The sequence below is a fragment of the Acanthisitta chloris genome, unplaced genomic scaffold (genome assembly GCF_000695815.1).
Source record: "Acanthisitta chloris isolate BGI_N310 unplaced genomic scaffold, ASM69581v1 scaffold46060, whole genome shotgun sequence".
In the NCBI taxonomy this organism is placed as follows: Eukaryota; Metazoa; Chordata; class Aves; order Passeriformes; family Acanthisittidae; genus Acanthisitta; species Acanthisitta chloris.
In genome coordinates, this window is record NW_008653095.1 from 3159 (window position 1) to 17303 (window position 14145).

General features: G+C 43.3%; 1 protein-coding gene across 1 annotated transcript; it reads left to right on the forward strand.

Annotated features, from left to right (window-relative positions):
* Nucleotides 1-316: 316 nt before the first annotated feature.
* SLC39A13 (solute carrier family 39 (zinc transporter), member 13) lies at nt 317-12889 on the forward strand. Its single transcript, XM_009079337.1, has 9 exons — nt 317-584; nt 1020-1133; nt 3605-3723; nt 4295-4420; nt 9695-9784; nt 10368-10418; nt 10640-10772; nt 10912-11011; nt 12484-12889. Exons 1-9 carry the CDS (start codon nt 317-319, stop codon nt 12557-12559), a joined length of 1077 nt encoding a protein of 358 aa, XP_009077585.1. The 3' UTR covers nt 12560-12889.
* The last annotated feature ends 1256 nt before the right edge of the window (nt 12890-14145 follow it).

Below are 14145 nucleotides of genomic sequence, written 5' to 3' on the forward strand. Positions count from 1 at the left end.
CAGGGGTACTTGGAGTCCTTGTTCAGCCCACCTGAAGGGAAATGCTGAAGGCCAGATGCTTTCACAAGATGTCTTGTGCAGTTTCATACACCCAGTGATAAACTGCCTCCCTATCCTTTAGTGCTCTGTTGAAATCAGGAAGAGTTTCAGATGTTCCTCACGGTGATACATACCTGAGCTAAGATCCTGATGGGAGAGGATGGTGTGACCGAAGCCTTTCCTTTGAGGTGGTGGGAGGGAGAGTTGAGCTTGCTCTCAGAACTGCTTTCCTCTTCTCTTTTCAGAGATTGGCCAGCCCAGCTGAGATCACTTAGCAATGACAAAACAGAAGCTTCTGCTTGATGGGACGCTCGCCTTGTTTCTGATCATGGCCTGTGAAGCTCAGCATCTTCCGAGGAGTCATGTTGCTGCTAGTTCTGGTTCCCTGTGTGAGAAGGAGGCAGAGTCCTGGGGAAACCTTTTCAGCAGTGAGCGGCTGGATGCTTGGATCTGTTCCCTCATCGGTTCATTCATGGTGGGACTGAGTGGGGTTTTCCCCTTGCTGGTGATCCCATTTGAGACAGGAGCTGCTCTGCAGTCAGAAGGTAAACCTGCTACCTGCACTGGCCTTTCTGAAGCCAAAAGTCCTGGGATGTGACACATGACCGAGCACAGTGAACAGGACCTTGTCACAGAAATATTGTTCTCTAAAATAGAAAGTCTGTTCTCAGTGCTTTAGTCCATACCTGTGAATTTGATAGGGAGTCCTTGGGCGAATGTAAAGCCTGGATGGAGTTTATACAGAGAGTATTGTTTTGCACCCTACTTGGTCCAGGGGCCTCCCATACACTGCTGTCCCTGCCAAGTGGTGCAAGGGCTTTTTCTTGCACTCCATTTGTTTCATGCTTGCTCCTTTGAAAGCTTGCTTTGCAGATGCTTCCAATTTAGGTTTCTTTGTGCAAAATCTCAGCTGGAGATATTTTGGCTCCTGAGTGAGTTGTGATCCATTTTTGTTTCTTTTTCTTTTTTTTTCCTTTTAGCTGGATCACACCGTTTGAAGCAGCTGTTGAGTTTTGCAATTGGTGGACTATTGGGGAATGTGTTTCTGCACCTGCTTCCTGAAGCCTGGGCCTACACATGCAGTGCAACAACAGGTATGAAAGTATTACTTGTCTGGAAGCAGCCTGTGCCATGCCTACTGCTACCTTTGTTGAGTCTGTTCTGCCTTGAAAACACAAGACCAGCCAGGCTGGGTCAGCCCAAAAACTGGTCTAGGCTGGTATTCCCTTTCAAACAATATATAAAAGCAAATGCCTAGGGAGGGATATAAGAACAATAAACACACATGTAATACTTCATCTCTGTACTCTGGAGTCCTCCAAAGACTTTGAGATTAGAGGCTTTCTCACTTTGCCGTGGTTTCTTTATATTTAGTAACTTGCAATGGTTTCCTTGTCTATGGACTTTTCCTGGCTTTCCTTGGACTCCTGTAAATCTCTGTCGATTTTCCTTTGTCCTTTATGTAAGGAAAGGAAATGCTTCTTTAACCTGATGGGAAGCTGATGCTGAGAAAAGTCTGGAAAAGATTTGAGATTAGAGGCTTTCTCACTTTGCCGTGGTTTCTTTATATTTAGTAACTTGCAATGGTTTCCTTGTCTATGGACTTTTCCTGGCTTTCCTTGGACTCCTGTAAATCTCTGTCGATTTTCCTTTGTCCTTTATGTAAGGAAAGGAAATGCTTCTTTAACCTGATGGGAAGCTGATGCTGAGAAAAGTCTGGAAAAGAACTACTCACAGACTTGTATTGTATCGTAGCAGGTATTTGTTTATTCAGCACTGGGCACAAGGGGGATTGCTCTACCAAACTTGTGCTCCCAGGGACAAAAACTTCACGGTTTATATACATTAAATGCTCATACGTATTCATTATTTCCAGGAATGGGTGGTTATTATTATAGTTAGTTGTTAGAAATCATTATCATATACTCCTCCTTCGTCTCCATCCTCCTGGCATCAGTCCCATGGTCCTGGTGGTCGTTGGGTGGTCGTGAAGATGAAGTGTCTCCTCTTCCTCAGTGCCCTTTGGACACCCTTATTATGCAACCGTTTACCCCTTTGGACAGTCTTGCGTTCCTTGCTGACCTTGCCTCTATCTTGAACATTTTGTTTCTTCATTCCACACCCCACATGGTCTTAGTTTTCCCCCTACTGCCAAGGTTTGAGTCAGGTTAGTTCTACTGCCTTATGGATAAGGTGCATCGTTTCGCCAGCCAAGCCAAAACAACACTGTTAGTGAAGCTCCTTATCTATACTATGTGATCCTTGCTATTTTGCTAATTAAGCTGAAATTGTGCTATTAGTAAAGTTATTCTTTATGCTTTGGGCTTTAACTGTTCAATTCCTGCTTTCAGTCTACTTCTTGGTATCAAAGCAATGAATGTGTGGATGTATGTGAACATGTGCACTATCTCAGCTGGGGGTCACTAACAGGGACCCCTCTCTTGGGTACTTTGATTTAAGGGAGCTCATATGCGTTGCCCTCTCAATCTTTGCTCAAGGAGAAATCATGGAAAATTGTCTATAGAGCCATAATTGGAGGGTGGGCAGGGGCAGAAAAAGGAAATGCAGGTGACAGAAACTTGTGTTTGCCAGCAAACTAAACACTGTTTTAGTTGGTATAGAGCTTATGGTATCAGTGTAGCTCCTTCATCCTTCAGATAGCCAGGGTTGTTGAAACCTATAATGTTTGTATCTCTCTGCTTCAGCAAACTGATAGAATAGAAGGCAGGTGCTGCTGCATCCCATCTATTGAGAAACCAAGAAACAGTTTTGCCACTGAAATGTGAGAGAGGGGAAAAAGATGCCCTGGGTTTCTTGCACCTATGTCCTGGGATATCAAATCTGCTGACCTTTAGTTCTCTTCTTCCTCACAGCCCTAGCACTGTCAGCAGAACATGCTATCTTTTTTTTTTACCCCTTTCTACAGTGGCTCCTGAATTACTCTGTCTTGCTGCTCTAGCTCATTTGCTTCTGACACACTGTCCTGAAGCATAAAGGTTTCCTCGACCCATGTAAGCCCTGTTTGAGTTGCTCTGTTCTTCTATTGCATGCAATCTCCATTTCTGCTGCCAGGCTGAATGGATTATTATCTCGCAATCTTGGCTGCAATTGAAAAGAAAGTTTATAGCTTTGAGCTTAATAACTCGCCTAGGTGTGGCAGAAAGGGGAAGGTGAATCTAGAGCTTTGGTAATGGCAGATTTCATGTCAGGGCTTGCTGCTCAGTAGCTTTAGCTGCTGGATTTTTGTTGATGTATCTTCCTTTGCCTCTGGAGCTCACAGAAATTCACAGTGCTGTCAGGAAATATTCTGGGTTTCGCTGAAGAAAAAGGGGTGGTAGCTCTCACTCTGAGTGTCCTGAGATGAGGCTATCTGTTAGATCAAGAATAAGCCAGTTAAACTTATCTATTCTGAGATGTGTTTGCTCCTCTTATCTCCAGGGAGTCTTTTCACTGTAAATTCTTGTTTTGTCTTGAAACTGCTGGTGTCCGGGATGTGCTGTGTGTTCACATGTGTGAAACACTGTGTACTCAGTAGAGACATGAAGATTTCTTTGTTGCTCTTCAGGAGAAGGGCAGAGCTTGCAGCAGCAGAAGCTTTTGGGTCTCTGGGTTATCATTGGTTTCCTGACCTTCCTGGTGCTAGAGAAAATCTTCCTAGAGAAAGAAGAGGAGTGCCCTGGTGTGGTAAGTTAGCAGCACGAGGAGGGGGAGTGCTCTTGTATTTGAAGTTCTGTACTAAACACCTCATCTACCTTATCTGACAGGCTCAGCAATTGACCCTGGAGCTGTGAGTACCTTGTCATTGCCCTTTGGGAGCTTTTTTCCACTTCTTTGAGACTGGTCTCTAGAAAAAAGTTTTATCTCCAGGCTTTGTTTTGTGGTTTTAACTGAGATTTCTCACTTCTGGGTTGGTTTTGTTCTTTATATTACATGTGTGAAAGAGGGCTCCTCCTTTATAGGGACTGGGATCTGGAGCACTCATGTCAAGGGGGCATGACTCCAATTCCTCTTCTTTCTTTCAACTTCTCTTGAGGACTGGGAGGTCTTTGCTCTTGTTGTCTTACAGTGGAGATGTCACAATGCTGTCTGAATCTGTCTCATTTCTGGCAGCTGTTACTGAAACAGGGGTACCAAAGCTGCTGATTTACATTGTAAGGGCCAAAGGATTAAGGGTGAAGATTGGATTTCTGACCCTGATCCATGCTCATTCATCACTGACAAAAAGTCAGTGACAAGTTCTTTTCACCCAATCTAGGAGTGTGATTCCAAAGCACTTGCTGGACAGATTTCCAATGGAAGGGTAGCAGGCCAATTCCAAACAGCAGGAACTCAGTGTAATGGCTCTTCTCTCCAGTCTTGTCCAACAAACAACAGAATCAAGGTAAGAGACCCACAAATTCACCTTCACATCCTTAGTCAGGAATTGTCTGTGGAAAGAACTGTGCCTGAGTGGGGAACTCAGTGTTTGAGTCGTGCTTAACTTTGCTCTGTCAAAGTGTGTGTCCTAGTCACAGCATGGTAGTGTGCTGGTTTGGAAGCAAACCAGTGAGAGACTCCAAGTCAGAAATACAATTTAATAGGAAAACCAAAACAATAAATGCAACAGTATAACAAGAAACCGCTGACAGAGTCAGAAATACATACTATTGGTTACACCCTACATTGTAACCTAGGACAGGTGGAAATAGCAGACTTGAAAAAAATCTGCACTGCAACTTATGCAGAAGACGCAAAGTCAATATTGTGAGGGCAGAAGTCTGGTGATCTGTGTTTTGGCTGAATTCTGAGACCAAAATACAGTATTTCACATTTTGCTGCTCTATATTTTCTAGTTGTTATGTCTTTACGTTCTTAATTTTCGGTGCCATGATTTCTCTAGTGCCGGCATTGTACCTATCGTGAACTGCACTTTTCCTTTTGAGGTATCTTTTGGAGGTGTTTCAATAGTTGAAGCTATCCATTGCAGAACTCAGTAGTCCAGTTTTCTGATTGTCAGTTTATCTGCTGTCAAAAAGGACTTCTTGTCCAGTTCTGTCCCAAACCTGCATTTCCCATTGTTTCCTTTGCACTGGATCTTGTCTCGCCACACAGTGAGCCTATTTAGGGAGATAAACAGGCAAAGAATTTGCTTTTTCTACACACATACACCCACCTACCACCCCTGGGTTTATTTCTCTCCTAACTTAACTTATTGAATCGGCTTGGCGTGTAGACAGGCAGCCCGTAGTGTGGGGGTAAGTTTGCCTGATCAGCAGACTCATGGGATTGGAGGTGGGGGAGGGCAAGGGAAGCAGATAACCTTTACACTGGCTTTCCTTTCAGTTTAATGTTACTGTCTTTGTACCATGGAAACCCTTGTCTGGGTGAACATTGCAAATGAGAGAATGAACAACTGCATTTGTGAAGAAGGGCCTACAATCTGAGCCTGAAAGCCCAAGAAAATGTGCAAGATTGTGTGAGAGTAACTATGAGCAGAAAGTGAGGTTGCATGAACTAGCCCAGACTTGGGTGTGTGGTCAGTCAGAGGCTCTTCAGTCTTTCTCTTTTAAATCTGTTTCGGTTTAACTTTATAGCTCTTCCTATACAACGTGAAAGTTATGCTGAGGTCACTGAGTATTTTTAATATCTGTCACATTCATGTAATCTGTGCAGAGCACTGCACAAACTGCAAAGTGCCACGTTGATGTATCTCAAGGTGACAGGAGAGAAGAAACTAATATTACTGTGTTATGAAACATTGTACCCTAATTTTAGAAAGGTTTACATAGGGAACTACAGACTCAGAGGATGGTTAGTCTACCACTGATTTCAAGTAGAAATGAAACACTGATTAATGCTAATTAGTATGATCTTAGGAAAGATAAACTTATCAATCAGACATTTTTGCTGCCTTTTATTCGGTCATAAAATTGTTTGATAAAGGTAATGGCAAATACATATTGAGCATAAATTTTCCCTCATTCTAGTAAAACTAGCACTGCATTAAATCAACTTTGCCAATATTAGCTGAATCAAAAATCAGTTACTTTGTATTATCAACAGGGGCTGGATGATTGCAGCCCCCCTCAAATCTGTTCACTGATGGGTTATGATTTGCCTAAGTGATTACTTATAAAAACAGTATATCTTCACATCTGCAGGTACTGCTGTATTACATAAATGGCACATTGTGACTGCATGAAGTCAGTGAGAGCAGCTAAACTAAGTACCTTCATCAAAAGAGCTGAATTTTTAACAGATTTTGATGCATGCAAATATTAAGGAATAGATTCCAAAAGAATGCAGATCATGTTTAGAAAATAGGGTTTACAAGCAGGGACAGCATCTAGAAAGTCAATGCCTTGGAAAAAGGCATGAAAATTACAGTAGGAAATTGTTTGAACGCATTCTTCCCTTATGATGCCGCAGCCAGGAGAATGGGTGAGCAGGAAAGAGTATGTAAGAGAAGAGGCAAGAGTTCCTCTTTCTCTCTAGCAGCAATGAAACAGCTCTCTCACTTTTCCTAGTGCTGTTATTCCAAGTACCAAGATGCTACTGATAATTTGTAAAGGGGTCAGGAAAGAGATGAAATAAATGGTTTAAGTTTGCTGTACACGACAAGTGATTTTCTTTAGTTCAGCTCTGTAGCTATGACAGACCAGGGGTGACTTAAAGTGTACAGATGTCCATGTAAGAGGCATGACTGAACTTGAATAATTACAGCCATAGCAAACAGTAGCAGACTAGAATTTTGAGACAACTGAGGGTAACCTGCCAGTGCACCACCTTACCTTGGAGACTGCAGATGCCTTGTCATTTATGGGCTTTAGCTGTGGTTTAAGCTGCTCTCTACAAAGCACATTATAGCTTAGGAAACAATGGACTTTGTGCAGAAATGAAACGAGATTCAGTTGTGTTATGTAGAAGGTTTGTAGAGCCGTGGAGATCCCTTCTAGCTTTGAATCCTAACACATCTATTCACACTTACAGACTGCTGTCAATACCCATGAAACAGAAACTAATGACAGCGTGTGCGGTTTTAACTTTCTACCTTCTGAGCATATGATCTGAATACTTCAATAGCCTTCCTGGTAGGGTGGAAATTACCAAAGCTACCAAGATACTCCTGCGTTGTTAGCCTGTTTCCTTAGGCAACAACATAAGCAGTCATTCCATCTGTCTGTCCATCTGTTCTGCCCTTCATTTTCAGTAACTTTTGAACCCATAATTAATTTTTCTTGAGTTCAAAAGAGGATAGAAGTCTTGAGGGTGAAACTTCTGCAAGGTCCATAAAAGTCAGAGTGGCAGTAGAGGAGGAATGCAAACTAATGCCCTATTGAAAAGCGCTGCGGTCGTTAGAGGCGGCGCTGCTTGGCAGGGCTGCCTGGGTGCCCTCAGCAGGTGAGTCTCGCTGCCCCGGCAAGGTGCCTGTCCTGCAGTGCAGGGTGGGGAAGGGATGTGCAGGAAACAGTGCTGCTGCAAGTGCACAAAGTGGGTGCTTGCAGAGAAATCCCTGGCAAGACAGTTTGCTTATGCTGTTCGCTAAGAAACCCCTTTTTTCAGCCAACGAAAAGGGGAAGATACTGTTTAAACAAAGTCACCCTTCAGGGCTTCGTGATTAGTAAGCTGTAGTCAGCTGACCATTGTTCACATATATATTAGAACTTCTGCTTTTTAGCTGCTGCTATAATTTGTCCTAGCTTGAAAACTGCAGGTGGGAGGTTTTCCTTTGCACCCAAACATAGATCAGTTCTGTCCTGCATTGCAGCCTTTATTCCCTCAACAAGCAAAACCAATGTAGAGTACTTTTGCCTTGCTTATTCTTTTGTTTGCCCTGTGGCACATGGGGTCTTTGCTGATTTGTGGAAGTATGTTTTATTACACAGTGACATTAATTCTGAAGCATGAACATAAATGCTTCATCTGGCTCTGCTCTCTATGAGCAGCGAGAGCATCCTGTTAGGGATTCACGGAATGTCAGAGGCTCATAACTGTCAAATCAACCCAGTTTATTTCTAAGCACTCCAAGGCTTTGCTTCTTTCAGTGACAGCTTTTGCCCAAGCCACTGAAAAGAAAAAGTCATAATGTTTTAATCATGAAGTCTATTTTTTCCCTATACAGTGGTATGGGAAAGCATATCTATGTAAAACTGATGTGACTAATTATCATTAGTCTGTGGGGAAAATGCAAGCATATAAAAACCCAACATGAAAAGGAGAATTTTAGACAGTCATACTTGTCTGTCTAGGAATGAGAGTATGAAGATTGAGAAGTAAAACTGTTGTTTACTGGAATCTGCCTGAATGCATCTATTTCTGTTTTCGTTCTTACAAAAATATGCAGGGAACTTCTTTTGCATCCATTGTGGAGATGTGACTTAGATTATTCCTTAAAAGTGAGCTTAATTAGACTTTGCTTAATCCTTTATTTTCATGCTTTATCATTAATGCACTCTTAAAAATGTAGAGCCTATGGAGGTGTGCCCAGATTGTGTGGAAGTGCCCTGCAGGAAGGGGGTGCTTTGGAGAGAGAGTTGACAGAAAGCCCCACCTGAGGTGTGGCATACAAATGACAGGAAGAAGTGATGCCCCAAGCAGAGTTGATAGAAACAGGGAAGAGCATAAGACTGAAAAGAGCTAATGAAATCCATTAGCTTGTACTTTTCCAGCTGAACTTTGGCATCTGATGCTATGGTGAAGTAAGTGGTCAATGCCTCACAGTTTCTAGACAGCCTCTCCCCTTCTGAATCGTGGTCTATATCTGAAGTTCTGCCATCAGAGACAGGCTGATGCATTGCCTAACACCTGCTTTGATAGTAATTCGCACTGCAGTGCCATGTGGTGAGCTGCACTAGCTTGAGACACATGCAGTAGTTTGTGTTAAATGTAATTGAAAAAACACAAAGCCTGTGACCTAAAGGACTAGTGTGGTGCCCTCATAAACCACCCTAGGTCAGATGCTCAGAGTTTGTCTGGAGAGGAGCATAGTTGTACTGGGGATGGACTTGTGAGGAAGGAAGGTGCTTTATGCTGGTAGTTTTAAGGAATACGTTCATATGCAAATGCAAATACATGCTGTGCGGCCTCCTAGTAGGTGGCTCTTTGGTGACTGTCATCACTATATTCTCTTTTTATTCTTTGTTAAGGGAAAGCAAACCCACAAGCACAAGTTTTTTTAGTACAATGTTTGAAGGTTTATTTAGTTATAAAAAGCTATTTCAGCAGCATTTGTTTGGTTGCATAGTTCATGCCAGCTTTTGAAAAGGAGATATTGAGCGGTTGGATATTAAAGTACATGACTTGAAAACAGGGTCAGGTCGTATTTGAAGCCAGTCACCTGTGCATGTTAGTCTGTGTTACCTAAAATTGATTCATTTTAGAATTCAGTATATTCTTGCATTGTGGTTTTCTTCTTTCTCCTTCCTCTTTTTCTGTTTGGCATTGGATAAGGTAGTTATTATAATATCAGACAATAGTTGCCTACTCTATAACTTGGTTTACCCCTAAATTACATGTAATTGATACTCAAGCACTGATGTAGTTTAAGATCCTAAGTAGAAGTGCCGTGCCCTGACCTTTCCCATCCAATCATGACTGCATAACTGTGACTAAGCCATGTGCTTTGTTATCTTCTGATGTCCTTTCCCTTATCAGGGACTCTTCCTTCACTTTGCAGATTAGTGGATACCTCAACCTGCTGGCCAACACCATTGATAACTTCACACACGGCCTGGCAGTAGCAGCCAGCTTCCTGGTTAGCAGAAAGGTAAGGTTTCTGGCCCCGACTGTTGCCTGAACTGAAGAGGCCTCATCTCAAGTGTGATGCAACAGACAAAACACCCAAAGATGTGAGGAGTTCCCTTCTATTTTCTGGAATTGTCTGAGAAAATGCAGACTATGGTAAATACCAACCCTATCCTGATCCTCTGATGCAGAGCTTCTCAAACTTGGGACATGTTAGTCATTTGCACTGGCATTAGGGGAAGGATTAGCTCATCTACCCTCACCTACTCAAAAGCCAGTCTAGAAATCACGTTAGCCCCTTACACCACGAGGATAGTTACCTCAGAAACAGGGACATAAATGAGGCAGAGATGTTTAATGCTTTTTTTTTTGTTTGTTTGTTTTTTGGGGTTTTTTTGTTTTTGTCTTCAACACTGATGGTGAGCTATGGGGTTCCTAGTGCCCTGAGCTGGAGAACCATGACTGAGAGAATGATAAACTCCCAGTCAGCCCGTAACCGGTGTGGGATCTGCTGCTCCAGATGGCTCCCTATAACTATATGGGACCTGATGGAATTCATCCAAGAATATTGGGATTGTTTTCTAATCACTTTCTCTCTGCTGCAGGTTGGGTTCCTCACCACAATGGCTATTCTCCTGCATGAAATCCCACATGAGGTGAGAGGGCTTTGTATCCTGCCATCATGAGGGGGATTACAAGGTGCTTCATCTGTTAAGGGCAGGCCTGGGTCTGGTTAACATTTTCTTGTCCTTTTGAAAGCTACTTCCTCTGGGAGACTGGCAACAGGGAAAATCAGGAACGGTCTTAAAGCGAATGGCCTTTGTGACTGAGAATTTAATATTTGTGCTTATTAACTGTCAGCTCTTGGGTTTTGTAGGTTGGAGACTTTGCAATCCTACTTCGGGCTGGCTTTGATTGCTGGAGTGCAGCCAAGATGCAGCTTTCCACAGCACTGGGGGGAATTCTAGGAGCCTGCTTTGCAATATGTGCTCAGTCACCAAAGGGAGCAGGTAAGGCTCCTTGGGACCTCTGTAGGAATGAAGGGGAAGACAGTGCTTGTCATCCTGGTGTGTGCATCTTCTTTCCCTCCTGTGTTGCCCTCCCATGGCTCTGTCATAGTAATAGCGAAAGCTTTCTGTGTTTCTGCAGGTGAAACAGTAGCCTGGATCCTCCCTTTCACTTCTGGAGGATTTCTGTATATTGCCTTGGTAAATGTTGTGCCTGATCTTCTGGAGGAAAAGAATCCTTGGTAAGTGTTCCCTCCTGTTCTGCTGCAGCAATTCTTACTTCCAGGGAGCTGGGATATAACCCTTCCTTGTGCCTATTCTGGGAGTGCATGAATGCCAGCTTTTCAAATTCCATGGTTAAGGCTGGAATCAAGAGAGACTGCTGTGCTGTCTGTTGTGTGTATGGGACTACAAAGAACCATCTAAAACATGGGAGCCTTCAGCTGGATCAGCCCTTAAGACTGTGCTAGCACAGGATGTAGCATGAGCAGCCAGAGAAAGGTCCTCAGAAACATGTCCAGTAAGGACACCTGTTGCCCAATCTGTCTTGCCAGTGCCTGGCATATACTGTTACGGGACTGTCCAGACCAGGGCCCCATAGAGGTGTGTGTGTCTGGTAACCAGATATGAATTTATCCTTCATATGCTTCTGCCATCCCTTTGTGACCCTATCCATTAGTTTGGGCTTCTGCAATCTCCTTTGGCAGCAAGTTTGCAGAGTTTGACTGCACTGTGTTAAGTGGTGCTTCTTATTTAGTTCTTACACTCCTGCTGATTGACTTTCTTTTTATTAGATCTTACCATGCTGCTGTGTGAGTAGAAAATAATAGTTTTCTTTATCATTCAACATTTCATAGTCTGACATTATATCCCACGTCAGTCATCTCTGTTCTGCACTGGTGTATATATATTCTAGCATATTTTGCCTCCCCTTGTGTATTACTCTAATTTCTTGAAGTCTAATTAAGGCTATAGCAGGTCCAAATCCAGCTGTACCACTGTAAAGCCCCTCTTGGATCTGCTAGCAGAGCTGCCTCTGAATGTTCCCTTCTATTTCAGTTGTAATGAGACAGGTAACTTAAGCAGTTTAAATAAGATTCCTTGGCTCACCTAGTTAATTTTGACATAAACAGTGCTCCAAAAACAAGCTCCACAGTTACATCTGAGGAGGCAGGAACTTCTGGTGGAGAAATGTTAATGACCAGCTGGGAGCTTGTTTGGTAACCTCATATGCTGGCAGGGGGTTTTGGCACAGTGTGCAGGGGTGGAAGGTACACAGTCACTTCAGTCCAGCATAAACTTGAGATAGTGCTAAAAGAATGGACAAATTCATCAGCTTTTTATTTTTCTGTAACTGTAGCTGTTAGTTGGATGAGGTCCGTAAAGTGTCTGTGAACGTGCTGCAGAAGCGCTGGTTCCCTTTTGAGTGAAAGGACAGGAATATATACCTGAATAGCTGCGTGACTGAATCAGCTTGAATTGATTTCCAAACCTGGAGTTGGACCTTGCAGCTGAGTGGAACAAGTACATCTCAGTTTATAGACAACTTCTTTGCTTGTGGTGCTGGGAAAGAAACTAGTGTCTGCATACAGCTATTGTGTTGTCCCTGTGGTAGACTTGGAAGAGCAAAGGGCAAACAATTTGAGAGCATCTACACTACTGCCTTATGGGGGTTGGTCTTTGGCTCCTCCTGATTTTGCTGTTTCTTTTCCAGGAACTCCCTGCAGCAAATTCTGCTCCTGTGTACAGGCATTACAGTCATGGTGCTACTCGCCCTCACAACTGAGTGACCTCTGCGCAGACCTCATGATGCCTCCCAGAGCCACATAGTGACTCTGAGCTGTTACAAAGCAATAAGGAACACTAATGTTACTTCCTACCTGTGCGCGTGCAGATCTGGCTGCTAATATGAGAAGCAGGTGAGAAAGAGGTCTGTGTGTGCAGGACTTAATTCCCTGGCTCTCATATCCCTGTTCTGCTAAAATCCACACATCAGGGCTTCTGTTCTTTTTGTTGGTTAGTTGGTTTTTATGGGGCAAAAGATACACTGGTCAGAGATGAACTGAACTGCTCCAGAATGAATGAACTATGTTTGGTTCAGTTAATTCTGATGGAACTGCACCTCCCAAGCTTTTGTGTGATAACAACAAGAGGAGATTCCTGTAGCTGATGAAGACAAAAGACTTTTCCTACCACTTTCTAAGGGCTGGAGGCAGAACAGGAATGACAAAGCAACAATAAATTAATAGCTTTAGCCAGTACTCCCTACCATGAGAAGCTGATGGTGCTATGAGATAGAGGGGTAAAGACCCTTTCCAACCTGGTCTCCAGCTTTCATTGACGTCACTTGTTCCTAAAGGTTAGCCTCAGCAGTCCAGCTCTTCTGGTCTGTTTTGTATCTCTTTATGCTGAAATTGAGCCCAAAGCTTGAGGCACTTTTTAGGACAGGTCACTACAATAAAGTGGTTCAGCTTGGAGATTACTTGCCTCAGCTCTAACCACTCCAACAGCCAACACAGCCTAACTATTACCAGATAAATGGTCAACAAATGTTTCTTCTGTTGCCATACTACTAGCTTACCTACGTGTGGAAGGAAAGCCATGTAGCTGTTGTGACTGAGCTACCTCTCCCAATATCCGTTAGCTGAACACGGCTCTGAGCCTGCTCGAGACCCGACTTGCTCCACATGGCGTTTCAGAGCTTTCTTGTGATGTAGCATGCTAGCCCTGCTCAGCATGCTGCAGCAGCTCTAGGCTGTCATGGCAGAGGTAGGTGAACACTACGGCCTGGTCAGCAGCTGATAACTTCTGGTTAGCTTCTCATCTGCTCAGTGTAGACTATTTAAGAGTACGCTATAACCAAAAATATAGATGATAGCCTATTTCTGGGCTTCTTACCTCACAGTGGAGTTCATCTGTGGGGAATGAATGGATAAGAAGTAATCCTGACAGCCCTTAAATGGGAAGGCTGAAACTGCTGGTGAAAATATTTTCAAAATATTTTTATGGAAAAGTGGTGTGCTAAGTAAGGAGAACAAGGCATGCGGAAGGGTGACTATATTTGCTTTAAGAGGAGTTTTCTGTTGTGTCATGCTTGGGATAGAATTTTTGGCAATTTGAGACCAATAAAAATAAATAGCATTTCCAGTGCTTTCCTGCATCCCAGCTCACGGGGCTGACCAGGCCATCACTCCACAGGGACATTTTATCGCAGAGAGATGTGCAGGAGTACTAGATCATCCCTTTTGCAGAGTTTATCCTTGCTTTGCCTAAATTTGTCTAAAAACAGGTCTAGTTGAACTAGCAGAGTCACTGGCCACAGAACAGGTGTTACAATGTCCATTGCACCAACTTTGCTCTGCCTTTAAACAGCTTT

What these genes read in the sequence shown, in the direction of transcription:
- SLC39A13 (XM_009079337.1), top strand. Translation starts at nt 317, where the DNA reads ATGACAAAACAGAAGCTTCTGCTTGATGGGACGCTCGCCTTGTTTCTG. An exon ending in AAGAGGAGTGCCCTGGTGTG is followed by an intron (nt 3,724 to 4,294) that starts GTAAGTTAGCAG and finishes CACCCAATCTAG; the next exon opens with GAGTGTGATTCCAAAGCACT. An exon ending in CTGGAGGAAAAGAATCCTTG is followed by an intron (nt 11,012 to 12,483) that starts GTAAGTGTTCCC and finishes TTTCTTTTCCAG; the next exon opens with GAACTCCCTGCAGCAAATTC.